Source organism: Euleptes europaea, chromosome 2 (genome assembly GCF_029931775.1).
Source record: "Euleptes europaea isolate rEulEur1 chromosome 2, rEulEur1.hap1, whole genome shotgun sequence".
In the NCBI taxonomy this organism is placed as follows: Eukaryota; Metazoa; Chordata; class Lepidosauria; order Squamata; family Sphaerodactylidae; genus Euleptes; species Euleptes europaea.
Window position 1 is genome coordinate 118427713 of NC_079313.1, and position 16100 is coordinate 118443812.

The 16100-nt window shown below is 43.1% G+C and overlaps 1 protein-coding gene and 1 non-coding gene across 2 annotated transcripts in view; both read left to right on the top strand.

Annotated features, from left to right (window-relative positions):
* SLC9A8 (solute carrier family 9 member A8) overlaps positions 1-16100 on the top strand; it is a 56803-nt gene that overhangs the window by 20186 nt on the left and 20517 nt on the right. The window contains exons 7-10 of the mRNA XM_056844881.1: positions 1877-1978; positions 6881-6915; positions 8523-8666; positions 10462-10600. Of these exons, the coding sequence (XP_056700859.1) occupies positions 1877-1978; positions 6881-6915; positions 8523-8666; positions 10462-10600 (420 nt within the window). The remainder of the gene's footprint in view (positions 1-1876; positions 1979-6880; positions 6916-8522; positions 8667-10461; positions 10601-16100) is intronic.
* On the top strand, positions 11214-11285 carry TRNAT-UGU (transfer RNA threonine (anticodon UGU)). Its single transcript has one exon. It is a non-coding gene; the product is annotated as a tRNA-Thr (tRNA).

Below are 16100 nucleotides of genomic sequence, written 5' to 3' on the forward strand. Positions count from 1 at the left end.
AATGCAGATGGGGAAAATGTACAGTGTTTGTCAGTCATTGTCATGATTTAATTTTATGGATGCCTTACTTACTTTTTTCCCTCCTCAGAGGCCATGTCAACCCACTGGCTTTCTTGGTGGTAGACCTGGACTCCGAGGAGGGGAAAAGGTCCCCCTTCAGAGGCCAGGTCTACCAATTGGCTTCTGTGGGCCTCCGGAGGCCAGGTCTACTGCCAAGAAAGCCAATGGGTAGACCTGGCCTCCCAACAGGACTCAGCCGGAGGCCAGGTCTACCAATGGGCTTTTATGGCGGTAGACCAGGCCTCCAGACGAGGACTCCGGATGGGGAGGGGGAAATGGCAGGGACTTACAATTTAAATTTTATCAATAAATAAGATCACTATTAAGTATGATATCAAGTTTTATTCAGTGTACCAGTAGTTTAATTAAGACTTAAAACTTTAATTAAAGTTTATTAAGTTAATAAACAGTGTACCTACCTATATAGTGTAAGTTTAAGAAATTTGGCTCTCAAAAGAAATCTCAATCGTTGTACTGTTGATATTTGGCTCTTTTGACTAATGAGTTTGCCGACCCCTGCTCTAGGCTGATCCTGCATTGAGCAGGGGGTTGGACTAGATGGCCTGTATGGCCCCTTCCAACTCTATGATTCCAGAATCATAGAGTTTGTGGCTTCCTAGAGGCACCTGGTTGGCCACTGTGTGAACAGACTGCTGGACTTGATGGGCCTTGGTCTGATCCAGCAGGGCCTTTCTTATGTTCTTATGTTCTTAATATCTGAACCAATCTATTGTAAGAGTGGAGAATTAAATGATCAAAGGGAAGGGGTTCTGAGTTCAGGCTGCCCAGATAAGTGTCACAGAATGGCTGCCCTACTTCTACTGTGCTCAGTGGTTCTCCCTGTTTTTTGGGGGTGGGTATGGAGAACAGACTTCTTTTGCAGTCCTGAGGTCCTTTCCAGGGGTAGGAATGTGGGAAAGGGACATGCGCCTACCGGTATTTTCTGTTCAGATGTTCCCCACCACCTCATGAATGTTTCATCACCTAACTGTGTTAATCGGAATGGGATGATGCCGAGATTGCTCTTGTCTTGTTCAGGTAGACAGGGAGGGCAGTATACCCATGTAGCAATGTGGGATGCCATCACCAAAGCAGATCCTTATGCAGAAACGTCCCCCCAATCAGCATAACTGTGCCAGATTGACCAATGGTGTGATTTGATATAAGGCTCATATGAAAGCAAGCAGGAAAGGGAGGGGAGGCAGAGATACAGGATGCCAAGGAGAGAAGCCACCCCCCTTTATTTTTGGGAAACATTTTTTTTGCCAGGGATTAAATATATGCAATAGTTTCTTACCAAGCCTAAACTTATTTTATTGCTTTAACAACATACAGTGAACCATTTATAACTCAACACATGGTGCTGAAATGGTACTGTTGTCTTTTTAAGATAAAATTTTAGAGCATAAATGTGTTGGTTTTCCACAAGCATAATTGCACAACACCCAGTTCTAGTGAGAGCAAGCGAGCTGCAGATTGCTGCACTTCAGGTACCTTAGTACATGTCTCTTAGTTTTTGCCATCTGAGAAATTGGAAGAAATAAAATATGAAAATAAACCATTCACCCTGAAATTTTTCGTGGGCCTTCTTATTTTCAGATAAGTGTATGGAGGAATGAATATTGAAAAACGTGTTTGCTCATTGGTAGGAATATGCATTCTGCAGTTTTCTAATTCATTGCACACTGTAATTATTTTTATGTATTTAGAGGCCATCCTTCTGTTGAAAACTGGTTCTGGATGGTCCAGGTATACAGATTATTCCTGGCTCACATTACAGTGTGTCTAAACTGATTTTCCCTTCTCCTCTTTTCAGGGGAACTTCTTTCAGAATATAGGCTCCATCACCCTGTTTTCTGTGATTGGGACAGCAATTTCAGCTTTCATTGTTGGAGGAGGAATATACTTCCTGGGTCAGGTGAGAGCTCTTGTATGTATTGTATGAAATACTGTCCTCCTGAGGGTTGGGTTTGGTCTTCCAAATTCATGCGGGGATACACTGAGGAACAGAGGAAGTTGCAAGTATTTGTGGAGTTCGAATGGTTGGAGATTACTCTTGTGCATGTAGTTGGCTGATCTGCTTCAAGAACCTCTATCAACATTCTGTCAGGCTATCCTGTCTTTGGCTGTAATAATTATTTTATAGATGCAAGTAGGACAAATCCACATCAGAACTGGCTGTTATAAATAAAACCGGCTGTAGTGAGAACAGCACTCTTACCAAGTTTGCATGTCTATTGGCCATGTTGAAGGACATGGAGGCCATATGCTGAACCCTGTTCCCAACCTATACCATTCTATCTCCTCAATCATCATCCCAAAATTGTAGCATACTTTACAGCCTTTGGCCATTCGCATCATCTGGAGCTGCACTTTACTGACAGTGTCCTGTTCCTTACAGTGGCCAGTATTTTATATTTTCCTGCACAGGGGATACAGTAACTGTTTCCCACTCTTACGATGCAGGGCCTAGCTGTTATGCTCTGAGCTACAGAGAATTGTAATAAATCCCTGTGCAAGGAGAGGAAAGGTAGAGTTTACACCAAGGAACTCCCAGGTAATTAATTACACCACAGCAGAAATTCAGTCTTTACCAGAGCCAGATTATGAAATGCAATCTAAACCTTTTTCTTATTTAGCTGTAGTTTATCCATAAATCTAGCCATGATCCTTACCTAGAAGAATCATTAATTTAGCTATGCCAAAACATTAGTTTTCCCCGTTCATCATTTATGTAGACCTCAAAAGTGAAGTTTCACATTCATGGATTACGACAAAGCTTTATACAAGGAAGCCGTCGTAGGCCAACTTTTTATATTGTGCTCACCCTCTCACAGTGTTCCTGAGTGTCCCTCAAGAGCGAGATTTTAGCAGGCTGCAGCGGAAAGAAGGAGTTAGTGAAAATCGTACATGCACTCCTCTTGTGGATGGAAGTGAGATACATTGGCAGAAAATGACCTTTGGATTCAACCCGATTGCTTTTTCTTCTTCAAAGTTATTATTTTATTTACATGTGATTGAACTCATGCAATTAGTTAACATGGCTTTCTTCAGTTCCGTGACAGGCTAATTTTGCAGCCCTATGTAAATACAGAAAAAAGTATTTACTTAATTGGTACAGCAGCCAGCATATCGAGAAGCTTAGCTTCCATGACTAAAAATGGGTCTCCTTATGGTGGAAATATAGTGTGACAGGATGCAGGTAACAGGCTGATGAAATCTCTTAAGCCAGAGAAGTAGCTAAATGAGATTTCCGTTCTCTGGGGGGGAGGGGGGAGCGTTCTAACTGTTTTGCCATCCTTTGCTCCTATTCATGACATAAAAGCAATATATTGTGCAAAAGCTTTCAAATGAACTTGTGCAGAATCATGAGCATGGGAAATTGTTACTCCAAAAATTCCTGCTGGTGACTATGATTCCCCAAAACACGCTTTATTCCCAGGTAGGGTTGCTGACTCCAGGTTGGGAAATTCCTAGAGATTTGTGGGTGGAGCCTAGGGAGGATGGATTTTTTTTGGGGGGGTGAGGGGTTTCAACAAGGTAAAATGCCATACAGGCCATCCTCCAAAGCATCCATTTTTTTCTCCAGGGGAAATGGTCTGTGTCATCTGGAGGTCAGTGGCAATTCCAGGACATCTCCAGGCCCCAACTGGAGGTTGGCAACCTATCCTTAGTGCCCTATATTGCCAGAGGTGCAGGGAGACTCCATTTTATAGCGCCTGAGTTCATCATGATCAGAACAAGACATAGTTAAATGCATGTCCTGATGAGTCAGCCAGCTTCCAATGGGAAAGCTGTCGCACCACCCCAGTCAAGGACTATCCTGTAACTCTCTGGAATCCCCTCACACCCAGGCCAAAAGGAAGGACTGGTGTTGGCAGGACAATAGCTCTGCATTCCTCTCCACTCAAGATTATCCCTCACAACGCACTCTTAGTCAAGTCCTTTAATCAACATGACAATTTCATTTCCTGCCCCATTAGCATCCCCCTCAGAGCAACCTCAGCACCAAGTTTCAGTTTCTCACCACCGTCAGAAAAAAGGTACCGGCTTGTAGGTATAAAAGGGATGCCCTGGCCCATGTCATTCTGAGTTAGGTTTTCCCTTCTCCCATCAGCGTGGAGATGGCCCTCGCTCTTTAAGAAGGGCAGAGTTATCATCTCCCATTCTGCTTTCTCTTGCCCCCTTCCTTCTCTTACTATGGCCCTCATTCCCCATGCTCCTCCTCCTCCTTGCTGACTCCCATTTCATACTGTGGATCTCCCTCTGTCTCTATTGCAGACCCACTTCCAAACTTTCTGGTCTACCAGAGTTCCGCAGGTCCTGTAAAACAGATCTATTCTGCCAGGCTATGGTTGACGCCAACTATGGTTCCCTACATATAAATGCTGGCCTCCCTAACCCCCACTGTGGTAATATTTTTCCCTATTCAATCTGGGATTTATTCCACCTACTCGCCTAGTTGAAGTTTGTGTTTTGTGCTTTACACTCTGGAGGCGCCTTTGGTAAACTAGGATAATGTTTGTATGATTTTATAGGGCTATTTTAACTGTTTTAATGCTTTTACTGATTTAATAGGATATCTATATTCTTGTATGCTGCTTTGAGCCTGGTTCTTGGCTGGGGAGAGCTGGGTAGTAAGTGGAAATAATAAATAAATAAGGCCTCAGGCCTCCTCCGTGACCAATCTTGCCAGCTACAGATCTTTCACTCCCTCCCTTATCTAATCTTCCTTCTTCTCCTGTCTCTGTTGGGCAGACTGACAGACACAGGCACACAGCCACCCTCTTGGGCTCTTCTGGGATTAGCTGTGAGCTAACAATGAATTGGTTTTCTTAAATTACTAGACACATGACATATTATTTGATTTATCTTTTTAGGTGAATTGCCAAAGTGTTTTTGGCAGGCACTATACTGCTTGCTGTTATTTGAATCTGCCAGGATATTTTACTGCTAAATGCTATTTAAAACTTGCCAAAAGTACTTGTACTATTGAGCTGCCTTTCCTCATCATCTTTACTGTATCTCCCTTTAAATCAATGAAGAAGAACAAGAGTTGGTTTTTACATGCCGATCTTCTCTACCTTTTAAGGAGAATCAAACCGGCTTACACTCACCTTCCCTTCCCCTCCCCACAACAGACACAAGAGCCCAGGTCTAGGAATTGCATGTGGGGATGGACTGCCCCGCACATGTGAGTGTGGGTCTATGGGTAACAGTGTGCACAATCCTAGATACTGGAGAGCAATTTCTGGTGTCTCTCATTAATGTCTAAATGCATTCAGATCTTACCCACTGTGGTCATCCTGACACCGTGCCTTTAAAGTCAGTAGGTCATCAGGCTTTTGATCCTTCAGATAATCTTTTCTTTTCCACACCACCTCATTGAAACATCTGAATATTCTCAAGTTGCTTTCAGGGGATCAGTTGTTGAGGGATCATTCCCTTCCCAGGGTGTTTATGTCACATGGCATTTTCTTTTATCTCTGAGTATAGCGGGGATGTGAAATGTAGAGACCTTTACCATCTTTTACGTGAACATAAGAAAATAAAGAAGAACCCTGCTGGATCAGACCAGTGGTCCATCTAGTCCGGTATCCTGTCTCACACAGTGGCCAACCAGTGTCTCTGGAGATCTAACAACAAGGCACAGAGGCCGAGGCCTTCCCCTGATGTTGCCTCCTGGCACTGGGATTCAGAGATTGACTGCCTCTGAATGCGGAGGTTCGCTTTAGGCTAGCAGCCACTGATAGACCTATCCTCCACGAATCGGTCTAATCCCCTTTTAAAGATGTCTGTGTCTGTGGCCATCACCACATCCTCTGGCAGCGAATTTCACATTTTAATCACTTGCTGTGTAAAGAAGTGTTTCCTTTTGTCCATCCTGAATCGATGGCCCATCAGTTTCATTGGATGCCCTTGAGTTCTAGTATTTTGGGAGAGGGGAGAAAAAATTCTCTTTGCCACTCTCTCCACCCTGAGCATAATTTTATAAACCTCTATCATGTCCCCCTTCGTCATCACTTTTCTAAACTGAAAAGTCCCAGACTCTTCAGCCTTTCCTCTTAGGGAAGGTGCTCCAACCCAGTGTGGTATAGTGGTGAAGAGCAGTGGTTAGGAGTGGCGGACTCTAATCTGGAGAACCGGGTTTGATCCTCCACTCCTCCACATGAGCGGCGGAGGCTAATCTGGTGAACCAGGTTGGTTTCCCCTCTCCCACACATGAAGCCTACTGGGTGACCGTCGGCTAGTCACAACTCTCTTAGAGCTCTCTCAGCCCCACCTACCTCGCAGGGTATCTGTTGTGGGGAGGGGAAGGAAATGTAATTGTAAGCCTGTTTGATTCTTCCTTAAGTGGTAGAGAAAGTCGGCATATAAAAACCGACTCTTATTCTTCCTCTAATCATCTTGGTTGCCACCTTCTGTGCCTTTTCCAGCTCAATGAAATGCTCAAATCACCGTTTGGGGGTTGTGGGGAAGAAGAGGCAAATGCACTTGATTAGCAGACTCAAATTACTCTCCTTGATCCGACAAGAAATGAAATTGCCACTACCAGGGGTGCTGCTTCCTGAGCTGTTCCCCCAGCAATCAGTGAATATCCTCAAGTAGGCCCTTTGGTACCCTCTCACATTGAGTGGCTTTTTGCTGTCTGTTTGATAGCAGTGTTGGCCTGGATACGTACTGACTGTCAACACTCCTTTAGTTATCAGTCCTCAAACTGGTGAAAAAGCCTGCATGCAATCGGGGTGAAAACAACATTTTCAGTGCATGATAGGTAACTGAAACAAATCTGTGTTTTTTTTTTAATCAATTTCCTCAGGCTGAAGTCATTTGTAAGCTCAACATGACTGATAGGTAAGCTTTTGCTAAATGTTGCATCGTTTCCTACTTGTGCAAGTTATTATTTTTTTTACAAAACACTGCAGCTGGTGCAAGGGGTACATTTCTTGCAGAGATCTCCTGATTGACGAGGATTTGAGTCTGGTTAAGCAGCAACTTGGCTAGCAGTTAATGTTGGCGCCAGGGTAACAGTTAACTATTCCTAAATTGGCCAAAGGAGAAATCATAGCTGGGGTGGGCCATGCGATCCTGGGGCCTTCCTCCAGTCTCTTAACTGTGGTTATGAGAGTGCCCCAGTTACATCTGCACCACACCGTTTTGACCTTTCTCATATATTAATTGAAACATATGTTTTGACTTGCTAGATCAGGGGTGTCAAACTCATTTGTTAGGAAGGTAGGATATGACATAAATGTCACTTGGTCGAGCCAGGCCATGTGTACCAAATAAATCAATAAATACCATAAAATGTCATGCCAGATTCTGGAGATACAAACTTTATAAAAAACAGAGGCAAAGTTTATAAAAAACAGAGGCAAAATGATATTGTTTTTTTACTTAAAACACAAATAAGCTCACAACAATAACAGTCTTACAGCATTTTCTTTTATTTAACAGTCTTATTATTGTTTTAAGTATGTTTGTATTTTAAGTAAAAATGAAGTAAAAAATAATATAATTAATTGACTTTGGATGTGTCTTCTATAAAGTTTGTGTCTCTATCCCGGGGGGGGGGGGCTGCCTTGGCTAGCGAGCTCCCAGCAGGCTCACCATCCCAGATCTGGAGGAGGGCGCTGCCTTGGCTGGTGAGCCTGCAGCCCTCCCCCAGTCCAGAAAGACAGGGAGAAAGAGAGAGATGGAAAGAGTGAAGCAGGTAGGAGAGAAAGAGGGAGAGAGAGAGAAAGGGAAAGAACGAAAGAGAGGGACAGGAAGAGAGAGAGAAAGAGGGAGGAGAGAGAGAGAAAGAAAAAGTGATGAGAGAGGAAGAAAGAGAGAGAGAGAAAGGGAGAAAGTGAGGGAGAGAAAGAAAAAGAGAATGAAAGAGAGAGAAAGACAAAGAGGGACGCAGGAGGGCTGCTGGCTGGGCTTGTGGGGCCCGAGCGACCCGCAGGCCGCATGGTTGACACCCCTATGCTAGATAATTGTGAGTGGACTGTTCTTGACAGCTGAGGGGTGCTGTGGACTTGGGATGGGCTAGTAAGTATAACAGAAGGCACACACTTGCAGAACTGCAACAACCTATCCGGTGTATGGGATGTCTGAAACACCAATGCAGTCTGGAAGCAGAGTTAAACTCAAAACCTTTTCCAACATGAGCGACGTAACTGGTGGTCTAATGTGCCCCCAAGCATAGTAGCCTCTGTACTGAATAGAAGCTTTCCTGGTTTTTCATTCTGTGTCAGATAGTGTCAACTTCAGGATGGAACATTTTTAACTTAATATTTGACCGAATGCAAATAATGCACTTGTAACTTTTTATCTAAGTTAGCTGATGTAGCGGAAAGTAATGCAAAGCATTCCTTCCACAAAGAATCTTCATCTGTTTGTTTCCAGGTTGTTGACTGGCACACATCGCATTTATTATTTCAGAGGTGATGCTAACATATTTTATTTCACTGCAGCTTTGCCTTCGGTTCCCTGATATCTGCTGTTGACCCAGTAGCCACAATTGCCATCTTTAATGCTCTTAATGTGGATCCTGTGCTTAACATGTTGGTCTTTGGGGAAAGTATTCTCAATGATGCAGTCTCGATTGTCCTGACAAAGTAAGTGCATTCGGATATTCCAAGGAGATAGAACACGATGGGTAGCTGTGTTAGTCTGATCTGTAGCAGTAGAAAAGAGCAAGAGTCCAGTAGCACCTTAATGACTAACAAAATTCCTGGCAGGGCATGAGCTTTCGTGAGTCACAGCTCACTTCTGTGTACCTGAAGAAGTGAGCTGTGACTCACAAAAGCCCATACCCTACCAGAAACGTTAGTTTTTAAGGTGCTACTGGACTCTTGCTCTTTTCTACAGATATTCCAAAAAAGTCATCATGCTTTAAACGCTACTGTCATTCAGTCAAATATCTGCCTAAAAAGACTATGTCACACATAATATTTTTTGATGGATGCCTCCAGAGTATCATCAAGTGTATACCAAGGGTGCTTGGGAAGGAAATGAAGTATAGGTGTTCATTTGCAGCTATAGAAGCCTCCCAGGTAGACATGAGATTTGGAGTGCTTGGTGTTAAATGAGAACATAGACGTAGCTGGCATTTCAGAAACCTGGTAGGATGGGGAAAATCAGTAGGATATGACTACCCCTGGATATAAACTAGAGAGAAAAGACAGGAAAGGACTTGTCTCGGTGGAGTAGCTTTGTATGTCAGAGAGGGTGCAAAACAACAACAACCAAGAAACGAAGAAAAGAAAAGAGGAAAAGACTCCTCCACAGAATCTCTATTGGTGCAAACACCAAGCCTGAAAGTTCACGTAACATTGGTGACATACTGTTTGTCTGATCTGAAATTTTGAAGGTGATCTTGACATGGAAGGGGGGAAAAGGACTGCAACCAGAGGAAAAAGTTGTGTGATAATGTGTGGGCAGGATGTGAAAAAGAGATCAAATGTCTGGCTACCATAAATTATTGTGCCTTGTAACAATTGGCCATGTAGCCGACTAGAGGGAAGGCAACCTTAGATTTGATCCCCAGTGATGCTCAAAACATGGTTCGAGAAATAAATGTAATTGTGTCAGTTGGGAATAGTGGTCACAATGCAGTTAGTTATGGCTTATTTTATTATTGATGATTTATGTTGTTGTTGTTGTTATGATTTTATTGCTTTGTCCTAGTGAGCCACCATGCGCCGGTCTCTGGAAAGTGAGCTTATAAGTTCTCCAAATAATCAGGTTCAGCATTTTATGTATAGGGAAAGTTGCACAGAATGGTCAACTATACGTGAATTTGTTTGGTTTCCATACAGGTCAAAGGGTTTAGCTTGGTTCAGAATTTCTAGCACATCCCTGGTGGTTATAATAGAGTTTGACCTCATTCCTTGGGTTTTGTGTTTCCTAGGGTATTGACCTTCCTCCACCTTTTGCCTCCTGTGTTCTTCAGTGCCTTGATTATCAGAGGAAAGAGCACATTGATTTTGTGGTGGGAAGGTGGGAAGGGGGGGTCTTCCACATTCTACCTTTGTTCCTCACCCCCCTGAATGCTTATTGTTACCATAGCCCTGTCAGAGGGACTTTCCCTGTTTTGCTGCAGTAGGCATCTTTCTGGTCCTTTTATACCAATACAAAGAGAGCATCACAAAAACAAGGGTAGATTTGCAGATTTTTTTAGCAGAGCTGTGTTTCCCCTTTGGGGGATTACACCAGCACTTGATTTAATGCCTTTTGACTTGTAGGACAGTAAATGCATTTTAAAAGCAGTTTCAGCAAAGAAATGTAGGTTGTTGAGATTAAAAAAAAAACAAAAAACAGAAATGGTGTGGTGCTTGCCAATCTTAGATTCAGATGTGTAAACTAACTGGCCTTGGTTGTCTTTTTTTTTCTTTGTTAAACTGGTCTCAGCACTGCAGAAGGTTTGACAAGAGAACATACATCAGATGTAAGCGGATGGCAAACCTTTCTACAGGCGCTGGGATATTTTCTGAAGATGTTCTTTGGTTCTGCAGCCCTGGGGACTCTGACCGGCCTTATTTCTGCATTAATATCCTTTGCTTTTGGGGAGGGAAGGTGGCATGGTATAGCACGATACCATCAGATCTCAGAAGCCAAGCAAGGTTGGTATTTGAATGGGAGACCACCAAGGAAGACACTGCAGAGTAAGACGATGGCAAACCACCTCTGCTTCTCACTTGCCTTGAAAGCCCCTTGCTGGGGTTGCCATAAGTCAGCTGTGACTTGACAGCACTTTACACACACGCATCTTTTGTTTGCAGGTAATGAGACGTAAATGCATAAACTTTGAAGTGTTTACATATTTTTTATAATGACTCTCCAATGCGTTCCTTCAAGAGATTACTATTTTTTTAAAGGCCTCTTTGCTGGCAATCTGTTTTCTTTCTTGAGCTGCAGTGCTGGTGGGCAACTGTTTTGGAGCTGCATAAAAACGTTGCAGTTGGGTATGACTCCCATTAAAGCTCAGGTTGCTGTATAATAACTCATCCTTTCATGATAATGGAGGCTTATAAAATATGCTGGGGTTTTTTTTGTTTTTTTGTTTTGCTGTGGTCATAACAGATTCATGCCCTTTCAGTAGTGGGTCTTTTTGTTGTTGTTAGCATATGCTCCAGTTTTTTTAGGTATAACACATTTGGGGAGGGGCCGTGGCTCAGTGGTAGAGCATCTGCTTTGTATGTAGAAGGTCTCAGGTTCAATCCCCGGCGTCTCCAGTTAAAGGGACTAGGCAAGTAGGTGATGGGAAAGACCTCTGCCTGAGACCCTGGAGAGCTCTGCCGGTCTGAGTAGACAATACTGACTTTGATGGACCGAAGGTTCGATTCAGTAGAAGGCAGCTTCATGTGTTCATGTGTTCAATTAAAAATTAGGGGTTCCCCACCACCACCTCAAGGGCAACAGTGTTCAGCTGCTTTGGGTCTGATTCTCATTCTGTAGGGATTTACATCAAACTATATCTTGGGCTTTCTATGGTAGCTAGAATTACTTTTAAAACTCTGATTGGAGCCCACTGTTAGGCCAAAGGCCCACCGGTACAGAGACTGCCTGGCTGCCACTCAGGCAGAAGCTCTCCTCTCCTCCCCCCTCCAGCAACATCTAGTAAACAATAATATGGGATGTGACATCATCACCATGCGAGTTTTCTTGCCCCCTGCAAATGGCAGCAAGTGAAATGGTTTGGGGGCTGCGAAATGTGCAAGGCAGTGAGCTGTACAGCATGAACTTTAGTTTGCTAGGAGAGAAAAGAGAGCGATGCTGGGTTACTGCTTTGAGTGGCAGCCACACGATCCAGGTAAAATCAAATTTCAGCCTGGGGAAAGGGAATGGTATATATTTAAAGGAAACCCTATCATTATTTTAGAAAGTCGCTTACCGCTGAAGATCTTTACATTCCGTTTTTTCCTATCCTGCAAGAGAAATTGTTTACAACACCTGCCGGGCCTTGCCGTCGAGCTCTTTTATATAATTCCTCTCCATTAGGGTTTCATTGCTGCCTCGCTTCTGCTGCCTTCATCTCGAGGTGGCATGAGAACCAATGGGGTGTATTGGTTAAGAGCGGTGGTTAGGAGCAGTGGACTCTAATCTGGAGAATGGGTTGGTTTCCCCACTCCTCCGCATGAAGCCAGCTGGGTGATGTTGGGCTAGTCTCAGCTCTTAGAGCTCTCTCAGCCCCACCTACCTCACAGGGTGTCTGTTGTGTGGAAAGGAAGGAAAGGTGATTGTAAGCCAGTCTGATTCTTCCTTAAGTGCTAGGGAAAGTCTGCATTTAAAAAAACCCATTCAACTTCTTCTATAAGCAGGAGACAAGGACAGCACTCATTGTTAGGGTTGACAGGTCTCTCTTCGCCACTGATGGGAGGTTTTTGGGGCAGAGCCTGAGAAGGGCAGGGTTTGGGGAGGGGAGGGACTTCAATGGCATAAAGTCCAAATGCCAAAGCAGCCATTTTCTCCAGAGAAACTGATCTCTATCAGCTGGAGATCAGGTGTAATAGCAGATCTCCAGCTAGTACCTGGAAATTGGCAACCCTACTCATTGTGTTGATATCGCTTTACAAAATCAGGAAGTGTGGGGGATGTGTGGTTTAGTAGCAGAGTGTTTTTTGAATTCAGAAAAATGGAAAAGAAATTGCCAAAAAACACCCAAATGCTACCTTTATTCCTAATGCAACACTGGGTAGAGCTTCTGTTAAATTTTTGCAGGTTCATCGAGGTTGATGGGAAATAATGTTTATGTGATTTGACACCTGTTTATTCTTTCTAGAAAGAATAAGAACAGTGCAGACATTCAGTGCCCCTCCTATTCTTCCATTTAAAAGTAACTGTCTTTATTCTGAGGTATTTTTAGTCACTGAAGCAAAGGCAGATTTTATTGCTTGCTCGCTTCGAATTTTTTGTTTTTGAGGAAGGTGTGATTCTGTGTCATACTCTATCTGATCGCCCAACTTTTAGCAAGATAATCCACTAACTTTAACAGAAAAAAAAGAGAAGTTTAAGAGAGTTTAAGAATGAATAAGGCTTGGCTTCCTGTCCTGAAAAACTCCAGACTAACAAACACTACAGTCCACAATAGCCATGCAGATTAGCTTTGGATTCCACATGTTAACAGATCACTTCAGCACACAGTGGCTCCACATTAACATACCACACCCTAATCAGCACATTACCTTGTACTTACAGGACAATGATTAGCACATTACCTTTGATACTTTTGCAGGACAATGACTCAGCTCAACCCCCCCCCCCTTTTCTGGCTATATATATTACTCTTCCAACACACTTTGACGCTGAGAGACTGTCCTTCAGTGTTACTCCTCTAAAGATGCCTGCCACAGCTGCTGGCGAACTGTCAGGAAAGAAAATACCAAGACCACGGTCACACAGCCCGGATAACCTACAAGAATTGATGAATCCACTAAATATTTGACAAAGGGGATGGGAGCCTAATTTTCAGGATCCTTCAGTATTTTTATTTTCCCCACAGTGGAATTCTTTGAAATTAACTTCTTGAATGCACAGCAGATGGTTTGGAGAAGATGTTTGTGGTGAGTGCAGCAGCTGAGATATAATTCAGTTGCGTAAGATGGAAAAAGGGGCAGGATGTGGGATCTCTGTGCAGTGCTTTTGAGGACCTCTCTCGCCAGGGAGTCAGATGGCGCGATGAGACAGTTTTCTTGTAAGCGCAACAAATATTTATGTTTTGCAACAGCTGGGGATGTAACCTTAGTGCTCATTAGTATTTCTTCCTTGCTGTGCATTATTCCCAGTTTAATGAGAATTTAACATGCCTTTTGCCCTGCAGCATTTGTGGGAGACATGGCTCATAACCGATGTAAACTTTTAGTTCACATGCTAGAAAAGTGCCCATTCGAAGAGAGGTTATGATGGTAAATGTCTTGGGTCCCAACAAGGGGTTTATAACCCAAATCGTTCGCTCATAGGCAGTAAATTTTTAAGGACAACTTTATTATGCCATGTCCAAAGAATCCTTCCTAACTGCAAAGTCACAAAGCATTCTTTTGAGTCCCACCCCTCTGAATTCATGTACTGATGCACTTTTTTACGTTAACGTTGCATCGTCTCGTTTCCCACCACGAACATGCCATAGCAACACAGTGCATCCAGTCATCTGCCAAAGCCCACTTTCATAGGTAAAGGTCTACTACGCATGTCTAAAACTTGTTTTTCTATAGACTGTGGCCTTGGCTACTGATAAGCAGCTATGCTCAGCTGGCTGGAACTGCTTCTAAGGTTACCTGTTATTCTACTAACTCCTAGTTTACAAAAGTTCGTCCTTAGCTCTGAGCAAGATAAAAATGGCATCAGTGAGGGCAACAGGCAATTTTTTCCCTTCAGTTACTCTATGCTACAATCCACAGTGTAAAAAAGTTACGCATGAGGAACATCTTGCATTAACCTGAGCCATAATAATTGTTCTCATGGAATCAGATGGTCTTCATGACCTCCCTTCCCCATTTTTCTGCTCTCCTCCTGTGGCTCAAGAAACAGGTCAACAAGAGATTCAGATGTTTTCTTGAACTTATGATACACCCGTGGTCCATTCCTAGGGCTTTTCCGCATGCTCGCCTTACTCCTGATTTTCTTGGCAGTCGATCCATAGACATTGGAATCATTTTGAACACGGTTCTTCTGCACGTCTGCCCTCCGTCTGCCTTTTCACAGTTGTGGTCAGTTTATTTTCTTCCACATATGCCTTAAATAATGGCGATTTTCAAGGGATGGTGCTGTCATCATCAGTAGTATCTCAGCACCCCCCTTTTATTTTTTGCACATGCTTATACTGATATAGTGTTATCATGGCTGCATTTTTTTTAAAGACACTAAAATATTGGTATAATGTAACAATACTTTAAGTTGGTTCTTGTAGGTTATCCGGGCTGTGTAACCGTGGTCTTGGAATTTTCTTTCCTGACGTTTCGCCAGCAACTGTGGCAGGCATCTTCAGAGTAGTAGCACTGAAGGACAGTGTCTCTCAGTGTCAAGGGTGTAGGAAGAGTAATATATAGTCAGAAAGGGTTGGGTTTGAGCTGAGTATTGTCCTGCAAAAGTATTGTCCTGTAAGTATCAAGATAATGTGCTAATGAGGGTATGGTATGTTAATATGGAACCATTGTATCCTGAAGTGATCTGTTAATGTGTGTAATCCAAAGCTAATCTGTATGGCTATTGTTGAATGTTGTCTTTGTCAGTCTGGAGGTTTTTCAGGGCAGGAAGCCAAGCCTTATTCATTCTTAAACTCTCCTCTTTTCTGTTAAAGTTGTGCTGATGTTTATGAATTTCAATGGCTTCTCTGTGCAATCTGACAAAATAGTTGGTAGAATTGTCCAGTCTTTCAGTGTCTTGGAATAAGACCCTGTGTCCTGTTTGTGTCAGTCCATGTTCAGCCACTGCTGATTTCTCAGGTTGGCCAAGTCTACAGTATCTTTCGTGTTCTTTTATCCTTGTTTGTATGCTGCGTTTTGTGGTCCCGATGTAAACTTCTCCACAGCTGCAAGGTATACGATATACTCCTGCAAAGGTGAGGGGGTCTCTTTTGTCTTTTGCTGATCGTAGCATTTGTTGTATTTTCTTGGTGGGTTTAAACACTGTTTGTAGGTTATGTTTTTTCAAAAGTTTCTCCATCCTATCAGTGACTCCTTTAATAAAAGCCTTCGACAATAATACTTTAAGTTGCTTCTCTGAATTCCCCGCTTTCATTTAAAAAGTCTCTAGCTGCTTTTGTTGCAGAGATATGCCTTTTTCCTTATATATCCACAAGGGAAGGGGCTAGATACTTTTTTTAAAAATGAAAGCTGGGAATTCAGACCACCTGCTCAAACTAACATTACAACACTATCAGTCCTTTCCTGAGTGTTTGGCAGCTGGGGACCGCAGGGAGGAGGTGCTGCTACGGTGCCTCCTAAGCCGTTCCAAGGTCCCCTGAAAGTATTGTTGAAGGCTTTCACGGTCAGAGTTCATTGGTTCTTGTAGGTTATCCGGGCTGTGTGACCGTGGTCTTGGTATTTTCTTTC